Consider the following 25,767-nt stretch of genomic DNA (forward strand, 5'->3'; position numbering starts at 1 on the left):
ACCAGTTCAAGTCAAAATGAGTAATTCAAATCACGTAGTTTAGACATACGCTTTCCTTGACCCAGGGAGTTCTGCAACATTTTGCACAGAACAAGTTAGGAGGAACTTGAATGCTAAGGGCAGACATCAACAAATACTTCTGCGCACTATGGGGCAAAATAAATCTGTTAACAGCCTTGGAGTCAAGGGCTTGGAAGTATGTATTCTGGAAGGAAAGGAATTCATAAAATTGCCTGAAGTCTACACTCAGCAGGAAATTCCAGTCAACAGGAAGCATATTCCCAGATGAGAAGATATTCGAAAATGGCCTTATCAAGATGTTGATATTCCCAACATTAATGCTGGGGTTGATCTTCTGATTGGTATTAATGCACCCAAATTGATGGAACCTTGGAGAATTATCAATAGCCAGGGTAATGGACCCTTTGCTGTTAAGACACTGCTAGGTTGGGTAGTGAATGGACTTCTCCACACTGAGGATGCATGCATCAACAAGCAAGGTCAGAAATATGTTCATGCACATCGGATTTATGTTGATAACCTGAGTGAACTTTTGATTCAGCAATACAACCATGATTTCCCAGAAAAGAGTTTTGAAGAAAAGAAAGGAGAGCTTGCGTGTGGTATTTGACTGCTCTGCAGCTTATCAGGGGGCTTCACTGAACGCTGAACTCATTCCAGGTCCCAATCTTACAACCAGCTTAATTGGGGTCTTAGTCAGTTTTCGTCTTGACAGCATTGCTATCATGGCTGATGTGGAGAAAATGTACTATCTAGTAAAGGTCCCACCTCATCATGTGAACTTCTTGCGCTTCCTTTGGTGGCCAAACGGGGACGTTAGTCAGCCACTGAAAGAGTACATGATGATTGTACATCTTTTTGGCGCAACATCATCAGCTAGCAAGTTATGCTCAGGACGGGTGAGGATAACAAAGGGTGTTTCTCAGCTAATGCAACTTGCACAATCACTAACAGCTTCTATGTGGATGATTTGTTGAAGGCTGTGGACACAGAGGGCCATGCCATTAGACTTTGTAAAGAGCTGAAATTACTCTGTGCAACTGGAGGCTTTTAGTTGACCAAATGGATTAGTAACAACAGAGCTGTCTTGGTTTCCATTCCAGAGCATGAGAGGGCCAAGGACATAAAGAATCGTGATCTTGACATAGGGAATTTGCCAGTTGAAAGAGCTCTCTGTGTGCAATGGTGTGTTACGGAAGACACTTTCACATTCCAGGTGACCATAAAGGAGCGTCCATGTACCAGACGTGGGATTCTGTCCATGGTCAATTCTATATATGATCCACTTGGATTCCTTGCACTTCTCACCATTCCAGCAAAACACATCTTGCAAGAGTTATGCAAGCAGAGCATTAGATGGGATGAAGAATTGCCAAAGGTCCACGCTCAAGCCTGGACACAATGGTGTCAGCCATTTGTGTCTTCCAAGAGTGAGGGAGTTCAAGGTTAATCGATGTCTTATACCATACAACTTCGGGGATGTCAAAACGGCACAAATGCACCACTTCTGTGATGCGAGTGACTTCGGGTATGGAACAGTTACCTATCTTAGGCTTCCTAGCAGCAACAAGATCACCTTTATAATGGGAAAGTCCTGAGTTTCTCCCTTAAAGCTGATGACCACACCACGAATGGAGCTCACTGCTGCAGTTTTGGCTGTAAGAATGGACAAGATGCTATCTGAGTGGTTGCAAATGGAATTGGAAAGGTCTCTATTTTTTTTAAACAGATAGTATGACTGTTTTAAGGTACATCACAATGAAAGCAGATGATTCCTAACCTTTGTGGCAAACCGTGTTAATGTCATCAGAAGTGCATCAGATGTCTCCAAATGGAAGTATATAGGCACAAAACTTAATCCCGCTGATTACGCCTCCCGGGGACTACCTGTCAACACATTCTAGAAAAGAACAACATGGATCAGTGGCCCAGACTTTCTGAAAGAACCAACTCATTGCTGGCCAAAGCTTCCTCTGAACCCATTCTCTTTCAAGATGACCTTGAATTAAGAAAAGGAGTTGTCACTGTCAATGTTGCTTTGAAGGAAAACTGTGACGCCACTACTTACCTCATGAATTATTTCTCAACATGGATGAGGCTAAAGAAAGCTGTGGCATGGTTCCTGAGGTTCAAATCTGTTCTGTTGTAATTATTTAAGAATGGCAAGAAATATCTAAACAGACATGACATATGACCACAAGGAAAGGAAAACATGAAAAGACAGGTCCATATGTTCTATCTGTCAATGATCTAGAAAATGCTGAGGTCGCAATCTTATAGTTTTGCCAAAAGCAGGGATTCCCACAAGAAATAACCTGTTTGCAGAAAGGCATGCAAAATGTAAACCGAAACAGCTCCATCTACAGGTTACATCCTCTTCTGGCCAGAAAGGTAGTTTACGAATGCACCATGTGCAGAAGAGCTATATTGAGTACAGGTTAACAGAAAATGGCAGACTTGCCAGTTGACCGGCTGACCTTCCGCCCTTCACGTATGTAGGGGTTGATTATTTTGGGCCATTAGAGGTCAAACGAGGCCGCTGCATTGTAAAACGGTTCGGCGTGATTTTCTTTTAGATTTCTTACTAGCCGTGCTATACACTTCGAGGTTGCACATTCATTTGACACTGACTCTTGCATTCATGCATTCAGACGTTTCATTGCCAGAAGAGGACCAGTGTCTGAGTTGCGGTCAAATTCAATTCAATTTTATTTATATAGCGCTTTTCACAATTTGCATTGTTCCAAAGCAGCTTTACAGGGGAAAAACACAAAAAAAGGTAAAACACAGAACATGAATAGTTTAACTTGTTATAAAAAAGACCTAGTAAATAATTTCTAATGTCAGCAGTCTCCCGGTGGTTTATTTTGCATATTTTGCATTAAGTGAATGCTTGGCTGAAAAGATGTATCTTTAATCTACTGTAGATTTAAATTGGGCGAGTGTGTGATCCTCGAATAATATCAGGAAGGCTATTCCAGAGTTAAGGTGCTACGTATGAGAAAGCTCGACCCCCTTTAGTGGATTTAGTTATTCTAAGTATTATCAAAAGTCCTGAGTTTTGAGATCTTAGAGAGCGTGATGGGTTGTAGTGTGATAGAGGCTTCATAAGTGATTAAAAGAACTTTAAAGTCAATACGATACTACTACGTGTAGCCAGTGAAGGGTTGATAAAATTGGGGTTATGTGATCGTATTTTCTGGACCTGGTTAGAACTCTGGCAGCTGCATTCTGAACTAACTATAATTTGTTTATTGATTATGCTGGACAACCACTAAGTAGGGCATTACAGTAGTCAAGTCTTGAGGTCTTAAATGCATGAATAAGCTTCTCCGCATCAGCAACACATAGAATATTTCGTAATTTGGCAACTTTTCTTAGGTGGAAAAAGGCTGTTTTGTGACATTTGAGATTGGATTTCGAAATGACAGGTTGCTGTCTAATATAACGCCTAGATCTTTTACTGTATTTGTTAGAGTAACCATACATCCTTCAACTTGTAGTTTATAATCAGAAATATTCGGTTTGCGTCTCTTTGGTCCGATAAGTAATATTTCTGTTTTATTAGAATTTAAAAGAAGGAAATTACAGGTCATCCAATGTTTTATATCTTCAATGCTCTCTGTCAATTTGGATAGCTGGGAGGAATCATCTGGTCTTGATGAAATATATAGCGGAGTATCATCTGCATAGCAATGGAAACTAATTCCATGTTTTTTAATAATGTTTCTGAGGGGCAGCATGTATATGGAGAACAGCACGGGTCCCAGAACAGATCCCTGAGGTAATCCATAATTAACTTGCGTTAGATTTGATGATTCTCCATTTAAATTGACAAATTGATGTCTTTCTGACAAGTAAGATCTAAACCATTGTAGTGCCTGTCCCTCAATACAGGTATATTTGAATAAATGATCTAGAACTATGTTATGGTCTACGGTATCAAACGCAGCACTAAGGTCAAGCAGGACCAGGAGTGAGATGTTACCTTTATCTGATGCTATAAGCAGGTCGTTTGTAATTTTAACGAGCACAGTTTCAGTGCTATAAGCCTGATTGAAATGTTTCTTGTATGTCATTATTTTGTAAGAAAGAGCACAACTGAGTGGACAATACTTTTCTAGTATAAATCGGTCTATAGATTCCTAGTTCATTTGGATCTAAGTTTGGTTTCTTGATTAGAGGCTTAATGACGGCCATTTTAAAGGGTCCTGGGACATGGCCTAGATTAATTGACGAGTTGTTAATGTTATAAATGGGCTCAATTGCAACAGCCAGTAACTCATTTAATAATTTAGTTGGTATGGGGTCTAATAAGCAAGTTTTAGGTTTAGATGTTGCAATAAGTTTAATTAAATCTTCCTGTTTTATAGGTGAAAAACGCTGTAGCCTATCTTTTGGAGCGATGGTTGGTGCTAGTTCATAGGACAGACTTGGAGGTTGAGTTTTTACAATTTTTTTGTCGCAAATGTTTTTGATTTTCTCTGTAAAAAATATCATGAATTCATTGCTACCGAGGTGCGGCAGAATAGCCAGGTAATGGAACAAACTTTGTTGCAACTGAAAAGGAACTAAAAGAGTCCTTAGAATCTTGGAACATTCTACAAATTGAAAAACATCTGCTCCAGCAAGGGGAGAAATGGACATTTAACCCTCCCCATGGTGCCCATCATGGAGGTATATGGGAGAGGCTGATTCGCATGATCAAAACGACGTTACGGTCTGTCACCAGCCAGCAGTATCTAGATGAGGAAGGCTTTCAGACAGTAATGTGTGAGGTTGAGGCCATTCTTAATAGCCGTCCACTCACAACGGTTTCTGACAACCCAAATGACTTGGAGCAGTTAACGCCTAATCATACTGCAGCTTAAAGTGCAGCCTGTTCTACCTCCAGGTTTGTTCGTGAAAGAAGATCATTACACCAGAAATCGCTGGAGGCAAATCCAGTACATTGCCGACTTATTTTGGAAACGCTGGGTCTGAGAGTACCTCCCTCTTCTGCAAACACGGCAAAAATGGACTTGTGTCAGAAGCAACTTCTGTCCAGGAGACGTCGTGCTAGTAGCTGATAGCACGGCGCCAAGAGGATCATGGATGCTGGCTAGAGTCACTGAAGCCTTCCCAGACTCCAAAGGCTTGGTCCGCAGTGTACTCACAGCCAGTACTCACAGATCAGGAAACCAGCTTGATCTCATCTACACCCGTAATTCCACCACAGATAACATTCAAGTTGCACCTCTTCACATTTCTGACCACTGCTTCATTATTTTCAACATTCTCCTTCCTACATGCTCTACACTTGCAACACCACCTCCAGTTTATTTTAGATGGGACCTTCGCACTCTCTCCCCTAGCACCCTTTGCCAAAGTCACATCCTCTCTTCCTCTATCATACTGTATCCTGTGACTTTCACTGAAAAAACATCATCTGTCAGCAAAAAATCCTCTCTACTACCGACAGTTGCAGACCTGTCTCTCTACTCCCATTTATTGCAAAAACACTTGAAAGGGCAGTATCAACCAGCTTTCTACCAATCCCAGAATAAACTACTGGATAACAAAGGGTCCAGCTTCAAAATAAACCACTCCTCTAAGACTGCACTGCTATCGGTCACAGAAGAACTTCAGCTAGCTGAGGCGGAATCTAAATCCTCGATCGTGATTCTGCAGCATTTGGCTCTTCTGTCTCCTGCTGTGGCTCCTTGCAGTCTTTATTAGGCCCTCTTGCCTGTTATTAAGATGCGTTTTGGTCGATTGGATCACAAGTTGACGAAAGAGTCGCACATACCCGTTTTAACCTGCTGTTGTAATTCGTCTATTTTGTCTACTTTGACCACTTCTGTCCTGATTTCTTCAAGAAATATCGGAAAAAGCATACACATTTACACAAGTAAATGTATTTGCTTTTTCAGATATTTCATTCGAATAGACAAAATAAGTGCATACAATGTACATATGAGCATGACTGGAGATTACATACATACAGAGAGCTGTGGTTTTATTTCTGCTTTGACAGATGTGAGACAGCGCCGATGTTTGTATGCGTGTGTTAGAAATGGAATGATGAGAACATTCTGCATGGTATGTTTTTCATCTTTAAACCAAACTTTTAGGTCTTTCCTGTAGCTCAGTGGTAAAAGCATTGCGTTAGATTATATTATATTCAACTTTATTGTCATTACACATATACAAGTACAGTGTTACGAAATGTAGTTTAGGTCTAACCAGAAGTGCAGTTAGCAAGTGCAGGATATACAGTTAGAATAAATACAGAATACAATATGAGAGAATATAATACAGTGGGCATGGACTATAAAAATATTTTGCAGTAGGAATGTTCTATGAAAATATGACAGAAGGTATATACTATGAACAATATATACAGATGGCTATATACTATGAACATTAATGTACAGCTGGATATGAACAGATAATAATTTAGACAAAAATAGTGCAAGTGACTTAGGTATGCATAAATTATTGACATTGGCTATTAAAGTTGCAGTGCAATAGGTGAGTTAATGCAGTTGTTGAAGTTACAGTGCAGTGGATGAGTTAATGCATGACTTAATGCGGTTATTAAAGTTACGGTGCAGTATACGAGTTAATGCAGTTAATAGGTTGCAGTCCAGAAGATGAGTTAATGCAGTTTATAGGTTACAGAGCAGTAGATTAGTTAATGCAGTTATTGAAGTTACAGTGCAATAGATGAGTGGATGCAGTTAATAGTTACCGTGCAGTAGATTAGTTAATGCAGTTATTGAAGTTACAGTGCAATAGATGAGTAGATGCAGTTAATAGAGTTACAGTGCAGTAGATAAGTTAGTGCAGTTATGAAAGTGGTCCATTAGTGCAAATGAGCATATTTCAGATGTGCAAGTGAGCAGTATAGAGTGCAAATGATGCTGTGCGTGTGTAAACAGTCCAGTAGAGCAGATACATGAAGTACTGTTGTGTACAGTTCAGTCATTTATGCAGCCCTGTAGTGCAATGTAAACGATGTTATAGCAGCTTGGAGTTCAAGGTAAGAGCGGTAGTGGAATCAGTGGGGGGCAGAGTTCAATAATGAAACAGCTCTGGGAAAAAAGCTGTTTCTTAGTCTGCTGGTTCTTGTGCGGAGGCACCGGAAGCGCCTACCGGAAGGCAGGAGAGTAAACAGTCTATGAGCGGGGTGAGAGGAGTCCTTGAGAATGCTGCGAGCTCGTCGCAGACAGCGTTTCTTCTGGATGTCCTCAATGGCAGAAAGTGTAGTCCCTGTGATGCGCTGGGCTGTTTTCACCACCCGCTGCAGTGCCTTGCGCTCAGCAACAGAACAGATCCCGTACCAGACTGTGACACAGTTGGTCAGGATGCTCTCTATCGTGCAGCGATAGAAGTTCACCAGGATAGTTGAAGACAGTTGGTTCTTCTTCAGTGTCCTCAGAAAGAAAAGACGCTGGTGAGCCTTCTTGACCAGGCATGAGGTGTTGGTGGTCCAGGACAGGTCCTCCGAAATGTGAGTCCCCAGGAACTTAAAACTGGAAACACGTTCAACAGCCATCCCATTAATGTGGATGGGGTCGTGTGTGCCTCCTTTCGCCTTCCTGAAGTCCACGATGATCTCCTTTGTCTTGGAGGTGTTAAGGAGCAGGTTGTTGTCTGAGCACCATGTGGCCAGGTGCCGGACCTCCTCCCTGTATGCAGTCTCATCGTTGTTGCTGATGAGACCAATCACTGTTGTATTGTCTGCAAACTTGATGAAGGAGTTAGATCCGTTCACAGGCCTGCAGTCGAGTGTGAAAAGGGAGTAGAGAAAGGGGCTCAGTACGCAGCCCCGTGGTACACCAGTGTTGAGGGTGGTGGTGGTGGAGCAGATGGGGCCTAACCTAACAAGCTGAGGCCTGTTCGTCAGGAAGTCCATAATCCAGTTGCAGGTAGGGTTGTTGATGCCTAGGTTTCCAAGTTTGACGATTAGCTTGGAAGGGATGACGGTATTGAAAGCAGAGCTGAAGTCTACAAACAACATGCGTGCGTAAGTGTCCTTATTGTCAGATATGTGAGCACAGAGTGCAGCGCCATGGACACTGCATCATCCGTGCTCCTATTGTTGCGATAGGCAAATTGGTATGGGTCCAGTGTGGGTGGTAGGGAGACCTTTAGGTGTGCCAGGACCAGCCGCTCAAAGCACTTCATAACAATGGGTGTGAGTGCTACAGGGCGGTAGTCGTTAAGGCATGTCGGGTTCGAATGTTTTGGAATGGGCACAATGGAGGTGGATTTAAGACATGCTGGAACCACTGCTTGGGCGAGGGACAGGTTGAAGATGTCTGTGAAAACCCCAGCGAGCTGCTCCGCACATGCCTTGAGTACACGACCAGGGATGCCGTCTGGGCCAGCAGCCTTGCTCGCGTTGATCCGGCTTAGTGCAGTGTGAACATCAGTGGAGTTAAGTGTGATGATTGGGTGGTCAGCAGAGGGTGTGAGCTTGGTAGCTGTTTCCTTACTGTCTCTCTCAAAGCGAGCATAAAAGTCATTAAGCTGGTTCAGGAAGACGGCATCTGTGGCTATGGGGGTGGAGTGTTTGGGTTTGTAGTCACTGATGGCCTGGATGCCCTGCCACATGCGTCGAGGGTCAGAATTGGAAAAATGCTCCTCTAGCTTCAGCTTGTAGCAGTGCTTGGCCTTTTTGATGCCCCTCTTAAGATTTGCCCTAGAAGTACTATAGGCCTGTGCATCATCCGATCGGAAGGCAGTGTTGCGTACTTTAAACAGGAGGCGCACTTCCTTGTTCATCCATGGCTTCTGATTGGGGTACGTGGTGATCTGCTTCTGGGTTGTGACACTATCAATGGTGGAATTGATGTAGTCCAATACAGAGGAGGTGTAACTGTCGATGTCCGTGTGAGAGCCACTGGTGGCCTGAGAAGCAAACACACTCCAGTCTGTATGTAGAAACCTTTCCTGGAGTCAAAAGTCTGCCCCCGCAGGCCACACCTTGATGGTCTTCACTGATGGCTTCACACGATTAATGAGATTACTATACTTGGGGGTGAGGAACAAAGAAAGGTGATCAGATTGACCCAGGTGGGGGAGGGGGTCGCGGCGTAAACTTCAGCCATGTTTGTGTAGACATGATCCAAAGTTTTGTTTCCTCTTGTGTGGCAGGAAACATGCTGATGAAATTTAGGGAGCACTGTCTTTAAGTTTGAGTGATTAAAATCTCCCGCAACAATAAATGCAGCCTCCGGGTGAGCAGTCTGTTGTTTACTGATGGCTGCATGAAGTTCTTTCATAGCAAGCTTGGCATCAGCATCCGGTGGAATATAAACTGCCGTTATAATGTTGAAAGTGAATTCCCGTGGCAGATAAAACGGTCTACATTTAACCATGAGAAACTCAAGGTTAGCCGAGCAGTGTCTCCCGACAATAACAGAGTTCGTGCACCAAGTTTTGTTGATGTAGATGCACAATCCACCTCCTCTTGTCTTACCGGATTCCTCTGCCGTTCTATCCGCCCGGTGTGTGTTGTAGCCCGCTAACTCAATAGCGTTGTCCGGTATGTCGCTGTGTAGTAGGGTGGCCATTTTCATAACACCAAAAAGGAGGACACTTTGCGGCATTTAGTGAGGCAAGAATAACTGCATCTGGTGTACTCGCAAATACAATACAATTTGTCTATCATATCTATGGTATCATGATACAGTGATTCCGAAATAGCCTACTCTATTCATTACCAGACAATTTGATCTACGACATATCTTGATGTAGACCTTTGTGTAACAGAAGCAAAAAAGTGTTTGTTCACAGTATTTATTCAGGACACTCCTGTATGACTGGTGATGCTTGACTGCATGATAGACTTTACAAAGCTCTGCAGTGGAGATTTTGTCATCCTGAGGTTACCAGTCGAAAATAAGACCTAAGGGAAGACGTACCAGCAGCTCATCGGTTACCTTTGTTTTTCAGTGCTGTCATGTCGGCTTTCCCTTTACTACTAACGTCCACTTCACAGCGACATAGTGTGCAAAATCCATGGAAATCATCTCTACTATTTTCGTTTTTAACCAATGATCTATTTGACACCTCTTTCAGCCAATCATTTGTTTGACCGGAGATCTTACGGCGTCAGACGCAATGCTGCTGCGTCCCAATAAAGGTTTTACAGCGCGTTTTTAAAGGGCGATTCAGCGCAACTCCGAAAAGGAGGACAAATGAGTGTCCGGCTTGAGGCTGCGCCGGACGCCGGACAGGGGGCCAAAAGCCGGACGTATGGCCACCCTACTGTGTAGCCATGATTCCGTGAAGATTATGACATTGCAGTTCAAAAGTCTTTTGCTGTTGATGATGCGGAGTCGAATCTCATCCGTTTTGTTCACTAATGAACATTAGCAAGGAAAATGCTGGGTAAAGAGAGCCGGTGTGGTGTTAGCTTTAGCCTAGCTCCTAGACCTCCGCTCTTCCCCCGCCTTTGTTTACGATCTTGACGCCGCCGACGAGCACTTCCGCCCGGCCGTGTGGAATGCGTTGCATCGGATGTTCTGACGATCTCAGGGACGAGTCGAATGTTGCTGATGCAACTTCCGGACATGCGTAAACTGATATCCAAACGCTCCTGCCGGGTGTACGATGTAAATGCACAACTGTTCTGGACGAACAGACCCGAGATGAGCAAGAAATACACTATATAAATGCTAAAACTGGAGAGACGCTGAGCCTCGCGATGTTCACGCGCCGCCATCTTGGTCATTAAAAAAATAAAAAATAAAATAATGGTCAGATAGTGAGGTTTACACACTGCACAGCTCTTCAAGCTGGCCTCCATTATACCAGCGATTAAATTATCCTGGTCATAGTCGTAAAAGAATGCCTTCTATTCTGTTTTTTTATGAACAGTTTAATATAGAAACCATTGGAGTCTGCCGTTTATCGCCTTTGAGGCTGATGTGGACAAAAACTCAAAATTCTCAACATAATCGATTGGCACCTTGCAATATATTTTGTAGTAATCGTGTGCCTTTCTGTTGTCTAAGAAGTCTTTCTAAGAAGAGAAACTTATTTATTTTGATGGTCAATTTTAGACATTTTTGTAACATTTTCTCTTCTAGGTGCAGATGTGGAATGCTCCGATAAAGATGGTAATACCTCTCTTCACATTGCTGCTAAACATGGTCATGAGCTGCTCATAAGCACACTTATAAAGAGTGGTGCAAACATGGCCAGGTGTGTCTATACAAACAATAAACTGAACACACATTCCAGATTCTGGATATACTTTGTATTTCCCATTTCAGATATGTGAAATCTTGGGCTGTATGTAGAATCAAATATTGATTCTCTGATTTTAACCGATTTTCAATATCACAAACAGTATCTTTTAAGAAATTCCCTGAAACAATTATTAATCCTCCTTTGGAGGATGTGAATATCTGTTCTTCACCTCTCATCCTGAAGCAGTCGCCAGCTTTTGATTTGGTCTGCTTAAAACTATATAATAACAGCACAAGCAGCCCTATGTCAGACTTAGACCATGTGGATTAGCTTCAATCAAAAAATGAGTAGGCAAATTAATAATGTTGAATTGTTTTAGGTAATGCTTGTTGGGCTGTCTGTGCCAATGCCTACCTTTGTGTAAGCAAAGGTAGTGTTTGTTACTGAAAGTAAAAGTCCAATGTTGATGTGTCTTTTAGTAATATATCAAAGTAAGAGGGTTTAGTAACAAATGTTGATAAATAATCTACTATTTATAATAAATGAATCAAATCAATTCTGAAATTTTAAATCAAAACCATTTAAATAAGTATTATAACTGAATAAATAATAAATTGGATTACCAAATTGGTTGCAAAACCTTTCCGTAATTTGAAATGTTTTGGTCCATATTTGGCTGTGTATGATTGAAACACTGACTTGTAGTTTTTTTTGTCATTCTCTTTTTCAATTATATTGACTACAGCAAAAATGTATTACCCTTTATCTTCAGATTACTGCAAACTTGATGTTGTTTAATTATAATTTGCTCTACTCAATCACCTCACAGACGACGCATTAATAAGATGTATCCACAGCACCTGGCTTTACTTCACCGCTTTTCTGGCTGTTGGCAAAAGTTACCATCATCAGGTAAAAATCATAAACCTGTTTAAGTATCTACCATGATAAGCAAGCTGGTGAGAATTTTAAGTGCAAGTAGTATACACTGCAACATTTTTACACTTCAAAAGTATTTTATACATTTTGTTGTTGACCCTTATTGTCATAATTATGTAGATTTTGTCTAAATGTTGCATTAGCATTTAGGGCTGGGCGATAAATGTTATTGATTTACTGGAATGTGTATTTTACATCGGTTTGTTTGAATGTCTCTTTAACGTCCACCGGCGCTCCCATAGTTCTGAATGGGCTCAGCCCTTCCCCATGATGGGGAAAAACTTTTGAATCTGAAAACATTTTGAATCTGTAGTGATAAGCCGTTTGTGAAGATTTTCAGCTTTCAAATTATATAATTTGAACTTCAGTTCCGTTTAGAGCCATATTCCTAACTGTTTGAACATATAAATGCGTGTTATCCCCCCGATGGAGGGGATGAGACGTTGTGTTGAGACAGACAGAATCATCTGCGATTTTACTTGTAAAAGACCAATGAACTTTGCAAATGGGACGGCATGCCAGTCCCTGCCCCCTACATACGTGCACATTCATTTAACTCTTTGGGCTGAGGAACCTGAGGGGTATTCACGGTCGGTACATGCTTGTAGTCTTCGCTGCACGATGCAACGTCGAGTTGATGCTGTGTTCCTGGAAAACATGCAGGGAAAAAGAACGGAAAAAGAAGTGGGCGCCAGGCAATGAAAAGGGCCTGGCATGAGATGAGTCCCTCCAGGTTAGTGAGTGTGTCGGGGCATGGGTGGTCCGTGGCAGTGGCTGCGGTGGGTTAACGTCCAAGGGAGTCCCCACATCACCATCGCCGCTGCGAATGGCTTGGCAGCCACCGCGGACCGAGAAGCAGTCAATGTTGTGGCTGCGTCCCGAAGAACACAGCTAACCGTGACTACATAACCTTGACTGGCATATGTTCGCAGTCCGGGCATGCCGTATCCACAAACGCTACATCAGCATGCTGCCCCAGCATGGAATGCAAGTATCATGCCTGTCTGGCGACATGTGTAAACTGTAGGCCATTTCAGGGAAATTTGCTCTTTTAGACACCTAACTCGGCTACCCAAACTCCCAGGGGAGTCGCACACAAGGGGACGAGTCCGCAGCTCTGCGCCGTAGAAGTCCAGTAGGATCAGAGAGATATTTATAGCTCAGAGTTTCTGCCTAGCAGGTTCCAAAGAACAAAAAGTTGAATGAAGGGCCATGAATTCGGCAAGTTTATTCGTCCTTTTAAAAGTACAATCGGAGATGATAGGTTCTCAAGTCAAACCCCATTCTGTCTGTCTCGACACAACGTGGAGAAAGCTGTATGTGATACACGACTGCGCTTGACCGCGCTCCATTGACGCGCACGCACTATAAAACTGAGCTTACAACATGTGAACACAACAGACTCTCATATAGATCAGCAGAATGATCTGATTATGTAGTTTCCTCTAGCCCATGTCCTGAATCGCATTTCAAGCACATATATGATTTTTTAAAGCACATTCCAACTACTATGCATGTAATAATTTTAGAGTAATTGTAGAACTTCATTTTAACTATTTCCCTGCCAGCCTTATTAAAAAATATTCAAATACTCCCCCCAGATTAGATTTTTTTTTAGATTAGATTCAACCTTATTGTCATTACACATATACAAGTACAGTGCAACGAAATGTAGTTTAGGTCTAACCAGAAGTGCAGTTAGCAAGTACAGGATATACAGTTAGAATAAATACAGAATACAATATAAGGAAAATATTATACAGTTATGAGAATATTTTACAGTAGGTATGTTCTATGAAAATATGACCGTAGGTATGTACTATGAACAATATATACAGATGACTATATACTATGAACATCAACACTATGAACATTAATGTACAGGTGGATATGAGCAGATAATAATTTACACTAAACAATAGTGCAAGTGATTTAGGTGTGCATAGATTATTGACATTAGCTGTTAAAGTTGGAATGCAATAGGTGAGTTAATGCAGTTGTTGAACTAACAGTTCAGTGGATGAGTTAATGCGGTTATTGAGATTACAGTGCAATAGATGAGTAAATGCAGTTAATAGAGTTACAGTGCATTAGATAAGTTAGTGCAGTTATGAAAGTGGTCCATTATTGCAAATGAGCATATTTCATATTTCACTCAAAACAATGATTAAAAACCGATAAATACTTTCTAAATTCAGAGATTCCGTACTTTTCCAAAGGTGTGTAACAGCACCACCTGCTGTACAACAGTACAAAAACCGATTGCCGTTATAACTCGTCTTTGGCAGGGAACGGTTGACTTTCAAATGGCGAAATAAATTGTCAATGGCGGGGAAAGAGTTAAATAGGTTATTGGTAAAAAGTTCGATTTTATTCTGTTGCAAAAAAATAAACAAATTTTGTCATTTTTAATGTTAAAAGTGTAATATTAAAACAGTTTAAATCCCCCATTCACTAATCATTTAAGGGGAATTCGCCCCAGTATAAAAACTAAATTCAGGCCCTGCCACGAAAGGCGCAGTGTCATCCGTAATTTGGAATTGGTTTGGTTTTTCGGCATCAGACACAAAACAAACAGCGCCCGCTGAAAAATGTGTTTGAAGGTAGCAAAGGTAGCAGTGCAACCTATTTTCTGCGGCACCACAAACAGAAAATTCTATTAAAATTGTACGAAATTTGTTAGGCCACATCACCCAGCCCTATTAGCATTATAACCACCATATGTCTTATATTGTGCATTTGTCTTATATACATGCAGTGTCAACAGGGCTTGAGATAAACACACAGGACAGCCTGGGAAGGACGTGTTTGCATATAGCTGCTTTAGGGGGGTATGTTGAACATATATGCATTATGTGCTTACATTCTTTTCAAAATTTGTTGTCATTCATTCTTTGTTCTTTTTGTTTGTTGCCAGAAATGTTGAATGTCTTAAATTTCTGTTGAGCTGTGGTGCTGATGTGAATAAAAAGGACATATTTGGAAGGTAAAATATAGTAGGTTTTATATTTAGAGTTCTCTATTTTTAGTGCAGTATGTCTTACTTTTGACGACAGCAGTACTTATGCTGGCAGGAAACATGGTGGACCATGTTAGAAACCATGAGATTAATGGGATGCAGTCATTAGCATAGGTCAGACAGGCACAAGTCAAAGGCAAAAAACAAGAAAACACTGCAAGGGTTTAAAAAAAAATCCACACCGACATAGAAGCCAATTAAAACGGCACATGTGACAAGACTTTGCATACAAGGGGAGAGTGCAATAATGTCTGTACATAAATAGACGTTGCATTGGTCGCTAATTTGTTTGTTGCCATCATACTGTGTTAACATCCAGTATGTTAACATGGTTTACAGTCTTCATCAAGTGCAAATAAGTTCTGACTCTACTTTAAACCTTAAAAGACTGTTGTTATTGTTAATCATGAATTTCGACAACTCTGGCTTTAAGCAGATGTCGAGTTGATTTAGCTTTTCATATTTAATTATAATATGTTGGAGTTGGGCTTGGCTACTACTGGCTTTATTTCAATAACCCTTGCATCAAGTCATCACACATTTGCAAATTCTGCTTGCCGTGTTCTCTGACTTGTCGTGTGACCTCAAACAGCCCTTGCCACTTTGCAAGTAAAATCTAATTTGGAATCAACACAAGCTATTTATCTTCCAGGGTGAATTTTGCTAATTGGTTCCCCTGTTATACTCCAAGTTCTCCATAGATAGCCGCCCCAATGTATGGAGTTTTGCTTTTAGGTCCACGACATTTCATTTTCTTTGAGAAGGTCCGTCCTACCAAGTTTCGTTTTAGACGTCTAAAACCCCTCAGGGCTGACGTCTATAAAGAAGCTTGAAGGGGGAAAACCCCGTGGAGGCTTTTGGGACCTCCCGCCCAGTGAATAAGAGTTGTTCCAACCATATTCAAAATTTGGTATCATATTTTTAAACGTGCGATTAAATCGCTCCACCAGACCGTCCGTTTGTGGGTGAAAGACGCTGGTGCGAATCGATTTAACCGTGGTGGTTGGGAGAGAGATGCCACTGGTAAAGGCTCGCCAACCCCGGGGCACGCAACCATATGGTCCTCCACCAGTTGGATGGCCGAGTCCAGGGACGTCTGTCAGTGGCACTGGACCCACTCTGCCATCTTCCTGGATAGGCAGGTGATGCTCTTCGGGCTCCGGCCGACCACCTGCAGGATAGCCTTCGGCAGGTCATCGTAGACCAGGAGGTTCTGGATGGGCAGTCACTGGGCAGCTACCTGGGACTCCCCTGCCAGTAGAGGCACCAGTTGCATGGACCACTGACCCCGAGGCCAGCCGCTGGTCTCTGCTGCCCTCTCAAAGAGATCCAGGAAGGCTTCTGGGTCATCCTGCGTGCCGATTTTGTTCAGCAACAGGTGGGTGGGACGGTGGACAGAGTCTTCCTAAAAGTATTTAAAACTCACCTAGTAATTGTTCTAGCTTTGTTTAGGCTCCTAGCTTGTAGGAGTTCTGTTTCTTTACATTACCATTTATTTACTTAGCAGACTCTTTTCTCCAGCTTCTACTGTACCCATATAGTGCTGCCCCAGCCATCACAGCTCTTGCTCTCGACCTGAGTGTTTATTAAGACCTGAGGGATTATCTCCCTGCCTAAAATCAAGTCTCCCGGTCTCGCCGCTGACTGCATTTCATCACTAAGGACCGTTGCTCCAGTAGCAGCTCTCCCTGCACATCATGGCAACATCCCCTCGAGCTGCTGAAAAGTCTACTCTCCTTGCAGGGTTACTTTCTCGTCCAAGTGAATTAATTCTCTCCATTTGGGGTTCACATTTCTCAAGACTCATGCGTCTGCTTGCGATTGGAATGAGAGCATGCTGCACGCTCGCTTCCTTGAAGGACTCAATCATACCATCGCCGATGTACTGGCTGCCCTAGACAGGCCACGTGATCAAGTCACTCATTAGTCTCGCTCTTTGGGTGGAGAGCCACCTTTCCTGTGGACGACGGCTCTTGCTGTTCCCGTCTCCGACTCAGAACCCATGCAGCTGGGACACCCTCGCCTCACCCGGTGCAGAAGCAACAGCCTCTGGTTCAGGGCCTCTATTTGTACTGTAGTAAGGCTGGCCACTTTGCCTTCCAGTGCTTGCTAAATGTCAGAGCCCACCATACGGTAATATAATAATACGGAGAGTCCTTTGGGTGCTATTCCATGCTCAAACTCTCCCACCGGCCGCGCCCAGCTGCCCTTCAAACTGTTTCCCCCCCCCCCACAACTGCCAAGCACTTCTTGGGGGAGCCAAGGGGGAACTTAATCGATGCTGCTGCGGCTATAGAGTGAATTACCAGCCATGCCAGGCAGCCCGGTTTTGGAAAGAGTTTTGTAGACCGATCGGGCCTCCAGGAGTCTGTCTTCAGGCTTTCACCACAGACCAACAGGCAATGCGATTGGTCCAACCAAGATCTTGGTAGAACGCTCCGCTGTCTGACATCCAGTAACCCAAGCTTTTGGTGCTATCAGCTCTCTTGGGTAGAGAACGCCCACAACTCCTGCTGACGCTGACACACTTGGGAGAAGCCTAGAGGGGTTCTGGCCCGGACCGAAGGACAAACCAAAGCAGCGGCCGATCGTCACAGGCCCTCTCCTCCTGCCTATGTGTGTGGTGTGCGGGTATGGCTCTCCACCAAGGATCTGCCTCTCCCAATGCCGCCTTGCAAGCCTTGTCGCACAAAATTTTTGAAGCCGTCAAACCGAAATCACACAAGCCAACTCAATAAACGTAATGAAAAGTGACAGAACTTTTGAATAGACAAACGTTAATTTGTTCCACAAGATTTGTCCACAGATATGTAAAAAAATTAATAGTGTTTTTCAGAATGTACATTAACCAGTTTTTAAAGAGTAATCATGGTTTTGATCTTGTGGCTGTTTATCGGATTACAGTGTAGTCTTGGTTTCTGCCCTCTTTCCTGTTTTGTTTATTTTGTATGGTTATACATATGATTCAGAATTTTCCTATTTAATTCTGCATTTGGATCCTTAACTGGTGTACTTCAGGGCATTTCTAACTGTCAAGATGTTTTGTACTCCATATAGATAAACCATTGAAATCAGTAGAAAAGGCAAGTGTTGTTATTCTTGAAATATAGTAAGATAGCTTAAAAAATTCCTGCATTGACATTTTGTAGCAATGTCCCAAAGCACTAGATGCAGATGTGACATAGAGTATTTTACAATTAAAGATGGTCTCAGACTTTCGGACCTGCCTCGGACCATTTTATACATTTTTTGTGTGGGTGTAAAAATGTTTTGTGTGTGTTTGTTTTGCAGGTCTCCTATACACTATACATCAATGAATGGCCTGTATCTATGTACAGTAGCTTTGGTAAAAGCCGGTGCTGATGTTAATGAACTGGATATAAATGGATGCAGTTCACTGCATTATGGAGCTACTGCCAAAACTTCACACAGGTATTTATATTTACCCCTTAGCTTATCTGTTAGAACAACAAAAGAAAGATAATTGCAGTGTATGTTTTTGGTATAGTAGATGTTCAACCAGCCTCAGACACTGTGTTTGTACTCTGCAAGGCACAGATCCCTTCTTTTACATGACAGTTGACAGCTTGCATTCACCATTCATGTTTACATTAACAGCTTGAGTAGTACGATCACATAAGTGTGATTCATATGTCCGAATGTGGGATTTCAAAATGAACAGTAACTTGTGCCGCAAAATTAAAATCCGCTTTTTCGGCATACAGAGAGATGCAGTGGAAGGGACTTAAACAGCTTTGTAGACAAATTATGTGTGTATTTTCAGAAGAAACATACATTTCTCCTGGGCAGTGGGCAGAAAAGCTCCATATTCAGCAGAGAAATACAGCTAAAACCAGCATTGGCTGGCTGGCTGGTTTAAAATGGTCTCCTAGCCTGGTTCTGTCTGGTTAAGATGGTCAAGCAGGCTGGCGTTTTGGCCACTTTTTTTAAGCAGGTCTTCCAGCCAATAAACTAGTGTTTAGCAGGTGGGTTCCAGCTTGAGCAGGCTGAAAGACTTGCTGGTACAATATTTGCCAGGCTGGGTGGATCAGCTTAAACCAGTTTTACCAAGGTGCGATTCACAATTGCATCATCAGCCAACTATGGTCGCAAGTTCTGTTGTCCCAGCATAGTTCAATGATTCAAGTGTTACCCAAATCCTTTGTTCCAACGATCAATCGCAACCAGCATCCCAAAGTTGCATAGTTAGAACTTCAGGTCTACAGCTGTGGTCTAAAGTCTAGTTCCTTATTATTATGACATGTAAACTTACATGCACCATGCTGTCAAGCAAAGTAATCAAGCAACATGTAGTGCATTTCTATATCCATCATTCTAAATATATACAATTAAATTTTATATCTTTTAATTTGTCAAGAAAATATAAGCGCTGTTTTTTAAAAGTGCACATGCACCTGAGCCTACATGCTCTGAGACCCTGGGGAATCCCTGGGCGGAGGGACTTAGATCCAAATGAACTTGGAAACTATAGACCGATTTCAAATCTCCCATACCTGTCTAAAATACTAGAAAAAGTAGTGTGACTCAGTTGTGCTCTTTCTTACAAAATAACAACATGCACGAAAAATTTCAGTCAGGCTTTAGATCGCATCATAGCACAGAAACTGCGCTCGTTAAAATTACAAACGACCTGCTTATAGCATCAGATAAAGGTAACATCTCACTCCTGGTCCTGCTTGACCTTAGTGCTGCGTTCGATACCGTAGACCATAACATACTTCTAGATCGCTTACACAATTATACCGGTATTGAGGGACAGGCACTACAGTGGTTTAAGATCTTACTTGTCAGACAGACATCAATTTGTCCATTTAAATGGAGAATCATCCAATCTAATGCAAGTAAATTATGGATTACCTCAGGGATCGGTTCTGGGACCCGTGCTGTTCTCCACATACATGCTGCCCCTCTGAAACATTATTAAAAAACATGGAATCAGCTTCCACTGCTATGCAGATGATACTCAGCTATATATCTCATCAAAACCAAATGATTCCTCCCAGCTATCCAAATTGGCAGAGTGCATTGAAGATATACAACATTGGATGACCTGTAATTTCCTTCTTTTAAATTCTAATAAAACAGAAATATTACTTATCGGACCAAAGACACGCAAACCGAATATTTCTGATTATAAACTGCAAATTGAAGGATGTATGGTTACTCTAACAAATACAGTAAAAGATCGAGGCATTATATTAGACAGCAACCTGTCATTTCGAAATCACATCTCAAATGTCACAAAAACAGCCTTTTTCCACCTAAGAAATGTTGCCAAGTTACGAAATATTCTGTGTGTTGCTGACGCGGAGAAGCTTATTCATGCATTTATGACCTCAAGACTTGACAAATGTAATTCGTACTTAGTGGTTGTCCTGCATCATCAATAAACAAACTACAGTTAGTTCAGAACGCAGCTGCCAGAGTTCTAACCAGGTCCAGAAAATACGATCACATAACCCCAATTTTATCAACCCTTCACTGGCTACACATTAAGTATCGTATTGACTTTAAAGTTCTTTTAATCACTTATAAAGCTTTAAAGGGTTTAGCCCCTACCTACCTAACAGAGCTTCTATCACACTACAACCCATCACGCTCTCTAAGATCTCAAAATGCAGGACTTTTGATAATACCTAGAATAACTAAATCCACCAAAGGGGGTCGAGCTTTCTCATACGTAGCACCCAAACTCTGGAATAGCCTTCGAGGATCAGACACACTCGCCCAATTTAAATCTAGCTTAAAGACGCATCTTTTCAGCCAAGCATTCACTTAATGCAAAATATGCTAAATAAACCACCAGGAGATGCTGACATTAGATATTATTTACTAGGTCTTTTTTATAACAAGTTAAACTATTCATGTTCTGTGTTTTACCCTTTTGTTTTTTTCCCCTGTAAAGCTGCTTTGGAACAATGCAAATTGTGAAAAGCGCTATATAAATAAAATTGAATTGAAAGGGGAGAGAAAAATCCGGGCCATGTAATAGCGGGCCGCCACACAGAGCAGCCTTAACTTGGGTGAAAGCCTGCTGGCACAGCTCTGTCCACTGGACGGTATCCGGTGCCTCATTTTTAGTGAGGTCAGTCAGCGGGCTGTGAGTGCCGAATAATTAGGTACAAACCTTTGATAATATCCCGCCAAGCCCAGGAACTGCCTCACCTCCTTTTTGGTCACCACGGCAGTCTTATCAATTTGGGGACGCACCTGAACATGGCCCAAGTCGAAGCCCAGATACCTTACCTCCACCCGCCCAATTGCACACTTCGGGTTAGCCGTAAGCCCGGCCGCCCTCAACGACTTTAGGGCCGCCCTTAGGTGTTGGATATGCCGCTGCCAATAATTACTATAAATGATGATGTCATCCAAGTCAACCGGCATACGCTGTATGGGGTCGCAGGATTCGGTCAATGAGGCGCTGAAAAGTGGCCGGTGCTCCGAATAAGCCAAAAGGAAGGGTGACAAATTGGTGTAAACCGAACGGCGTGGTGAAGGCTGTTTTTTCTTCAGACATGGGAGATAAGGGGATCTGCCGATATCCCTTCGTCAAATCCAGTGTTGAATAAAAGCGAGCCGAACCTAGTCGATCTAGCAACTCGTCAACTCATGGCCTTGGGTATGCATCTAATTTCGACACAGCATTCACCTTGCGATAGTCCACACAGAACCGTACTGAGCCGTCTGTTTTAGGGACCAAACTTCTATTACCCCCATATCTAGCATTGCTTTTAATTCATACTGAGCCACAATTTTGTTGTGTTCAGGCAACTTATAGGAGAGGGGAAGAGTGGAAAATGGCTTTCATCACTCCTACTGGTCATTACAAATATCTGGTAATGCCTAACGGAGTAGTCAATGCCCTGTCAGTATTCCAAGACTTTATGCATAATGCTCTCCAGGATTTCCTCAGCAAGTTTGTTCTTGTCTGCATAGACGATGTCCTCAGCTACTCTGAAGATTCTTAGCAATCCGATCCCACAAACCTCTTTCCACTGAGCTAGTTTCCAAGTTTTCTAAGATCTCCAAGCTTGTCACGATCTCACCATCCACGAACGGCACCTCTCCGGATTCCTCTGCCCGCCGTCCATGATCTCCTATCAATACCAGTTTACTCTCATCGGTCAATATCTCATGAAAATTACTTACCTGTTGTTCTCCTGTCTGTTTATTAAACATTGTTGAAGTCTTAGCTCTCGCCGTCTAAGTGGTTCTGTTACACCATGTCTCTTAAGAAGAATAACAGTGTTTTAAACAGACAGCTTTGTGAATGAATGGTGCTACTGAAACTCTCATTATGTAACATAAAATGTCAACACGTGCCTTTATTCAGCAGTTTTATGCAGCACAGTGATGGAAAGAGTATCTATCCATCTTCTGATGACAATTTGAGGCAATAACAGTTTTGTAATATATCATTATATATTTAAGCATATCAGGCATGCTGTAGTTTGTTTTGTAATGTTGTTTCAACTTTGGTGTTTATACTGGAAGAACTACAACACTACAGCCACTTGACTAAATAAATATTTCAAATGATGTGTTTTAGAGTTTCATAAGTTTACTGTATGTGTTTGTCCCATAGAGTGGAACAGATCTGTCCTGACCAACAATGCAGCAATGATTGTGATGAGGAGACCCTATGGTAAAGATGCAATTTATAGTTTTACAACAAAAAAGATTGACCTCCCTGTTCAATTCAACCTAACAATTCATGTGTTGTGCGTTCTTGCAGGTGTTTAAAGTTTCTGTTGAGTTATGGTGCTGATCCAGCCTTGCTTGACAATGAAGGGTTCAGTCCAGTTCACTATGCAGCTGCCCACGGCAAGAAACACAATCTAAAACTGGTAATGAACTCCAAACACCAAATGTGATGTGTATTAGGCTCTTGGTCTGAAATAAAAAACAGGGCTTTGAAATGCTCATGTGTGTAAGGTAACAGTAGCCCTGTAAATTAAGTTATTTTTATTCATTGTCATTCCTGGAAAATGAGTGTCCATTAATGTATGTTTTGTTAGAATATAACAATATTTGTCCGAGATACAACTACTTAAAACTCTGGAATCTGAGGGTGCAAAAAATCCAAATAATGAGAAATCGCCTTTAAGGTTGTTAATCAGAGGTGCTGTAGCAGGCTGTTGATAAGAAGAAACCGTTTTGTTTTAATGCTCTCTTTTTGCTTTCCGCTGCAATGACGTTGTGGAGAGTAGATAAACCTGAAAACTGATATTCTAAGCTTGTCATAGAGAGTAAACTTGAAGAGCGGCCAGAAGCGAGTGAAGTTTGTAGGCGTGTGTCTGGACATTTTTGTTAGTGATTTTGCCTCATCCACTCACAAAAATAAAGTTTTGACCCCTACAATGCATTGTTAGCTTTTGCCACAAATATTCCTGTGCTATGAATGATATTGTGGTCCAGGGTCACATATTACTAAATTATTAACAAATAAGTAAAAAACTAAAATCAAATGAAACCAATAAAAATGTCAAAACTATTATACCTTCGGTGTTATCTTCTCGTGCCCCTTCATTCCACCTCATCCCAGCAATGCTTTATTGTGTTAAGGGTTGGATATCACCAAATTGAAAATTTTCTGTTAAACTACTCGCCCTCAGGCCACACAAAATGAAGGTAACATTCTATAGAAACCATTTCTTAAATGAAGTAAATGACCCCCAGTCAATTTCCAGAATCAACATCTTTAAGAAAGACTTTAATAAACACTGTTTATATATTTTTAGACATTTATTTATTTATTTTAAAAGGACCCCAAAAAGTATTTGGGAAATGAAGCCACAGTTTTATGAATGATTGAGATTCACATTAAAGTTCCTGTGATATTAAGATGGCTCATTTTCATATTGAAGTGTTTGTTATAAATAAAGTATCATTGCAATTCATTCTCTTTTTAAAAATCAAGTGCCCTCGTAATCTTCATTTCTGAAAAGGCTCTTCCGTCCTCCAGTGGCTATCCACTTCAGATGGTGTTAGTTAAGATTGCTTGGGCAGAACATACGTTCCCTTTCTGTCGGTCTCTCGACGTTGTGTCGAAGCCGACAGATGGGGTTCGCCCTTGAGAACCAATCATCTCTGACTATTTTGAAAAGGCCAATGAAATTGGCGAATGAAATTTGCATGCCGGGCCCCCCCCGGATATCCGGGTGTAAAAGGGGAGCCGGCGTGCTCATTCATTCACCTTTTGTTCTTCGGAGCCTTCGCATCTGATGACATTCTTCGAATTGCCGATTTCTACGACGCGGTGCAGCGGAGATTCCCCTGGGCGTCCTGGCAGTTCCTGAGGTATTTTTCTAAAAGAGCAATTTCCTCAGCGTGGCATTGCCCGCTGATCTCTTGGGTGCAGTACACTCATCGAGGACGGGGACGGACACGGTGGTTGCCGCAAGTGTTCGGGGGTCCGACCACTGTGGCAGCCTCGTGGATTCGTCCTGCCCGCACGGCGCGCGGATGGCTATTCAGACGTTGCGTCACTGCGCGCGGATGGCTAGTCAGACGTTGCGTCACTGCGGGCGGACGGCTATTCAGACGTTGCGTCACATTGGCTATGTTCTGTCAAGAGCAAGCCACCACCTCGTTTGCTTCCCGTTCTGTGACCACAGCGGCTACGGCCCTGCCGTCAGCGGTGGCGAGCAGCGAGGGTGATGTGGGGATTATCGTGAGCGTTAATCCGTCAGCCGGTCGGCTCGCGGACCGCTCGCGCCCCGTCTCGCTTGTTTAGCAGTTCCCCAAGGATGGTCCTAAGCCATCTTATTCCTCAGCCACGCGCTCGGACACGAGCCGTGGAGATGAGGTGTCTCTTGCAACATCGGAGCGCGACCTGCTGGCATCAGACTCTGGCGATTCCCTGAAGCTCCCTCCCTCGGGAGGTCGAGCACAGGTGAGAGCAGACGTCAAGATGTCAGCCATGCTGGCTCGGACCGCCGTGAGCGTCGGGTTGCGGTGCAGCCCTGGTGCTCGCGGCTGGGTACTCGCACATTGGGCCCGGCTCAAGTGCCAAGTTTTACCGAGCTGCATAAGGAGTTCAGTAGGACCTGGAGCGCCCCCTTCGGCGCGCTTCCGTCTAGCTGACTCTATCGCCCTCTCTTCCCTCGGGGCGGGGAGGCAGCTAGGGACTATGTCAATGCACCCTGGGTGGAGCATGCTGTCGCGGGTATCTGCAGACGGCGGGCACCTGGGGAGCTTGACCTAGGCTCACCGTCCAGGGCATGTAAGGTCTCGACATCGCTGGTGTTGGGGCTGGCAGTGCCGTGGACCAAGCTGCCTCCACTCTTACGCCATGGCCACCCTGCAGGCCAGGGCGCTAAAGAGAGCCCCACGGGGTAAGACCGACCCAAGTAGTGCCGCCGCCGACTGGCCCTCCGGGGACCGCGGTGGCAGCGCAGGCTGGGTCGGACGATGTCCACATCAGTGGCCCGGAAAGATGCCTCGGACCCAATCTTGCGCAGGGGGGCGAGCTCGAGAAAGGCCACTTTCCCGACTCCCCTCTCGCAAGGTCGGCTGATTGGTGGCGCTGTCAAGGACTGCTCCAGCAGCCTTTTGACAGTGTAGAAACAGACCGGCCT

The 25,767-nt window shown here is 43.0% G+C and overlaps 1 protein-coding gene across 1 annotated transcript in view; it reads left to right on the forward strand.

Annotated features, from left to right (window-relative positions):
* The window catches only part of LOC306909849 (serine/threonine-protein phosphatase 6 regulatory ankyrin repeat subunit C-like), a 41,942-nt gene that overhangs the window by 2,141 nt on the left and 14,034 nt on the right, over positions 1 to 25,767 (forward strand). Inside the window, exons 2-8 of the mRNA XM_079483930.1 lie at positions 11,106 to 11,220; positions 12,038 to 12,120; positions 14,906 to 14,978; positions 15,065 to 15,133; positions 18,458 to 18,598; positions 22,773 to 22,832; positions 22,923 to 23,034. Of these exons, the coding sequence (XP_079340056.1) occupies positions 11,213 to 11,220; positions 12,038 to 12,120; positions 14,906 to 14,978; positions 15,065 to 15,133; positions 18,458 to 18,598; positions 22,773 to 22,832; positions 22,923 to 23,034 (546 nt within the window). The 5' untranslated portion in view covers positions 11,106 to 11,212. The remainder of the gene's footprint in view (positions 1 to 11,105; positions 11,221 to 12,037; positions 12,121 to 14,905; positions 14,979 to 15,064; positions 15,134 to 18,457; positions 18,599 to 22,772; positions 22,833 to 22,922; positions 23,035 to 25,767) is intronic.

This window comes from Barbatula barbatula (genome assembly GCF_947034865.1).
Source record: "Barbatula barbatula genome assembly, chromosome: 20".
Taxonomy (NCBI): Eukaryota; Metazoa; Chordata; class Actinopteri; order Cypriniformes; family Nemacheilidae; genus Barbatula; species Barbatula barbatula.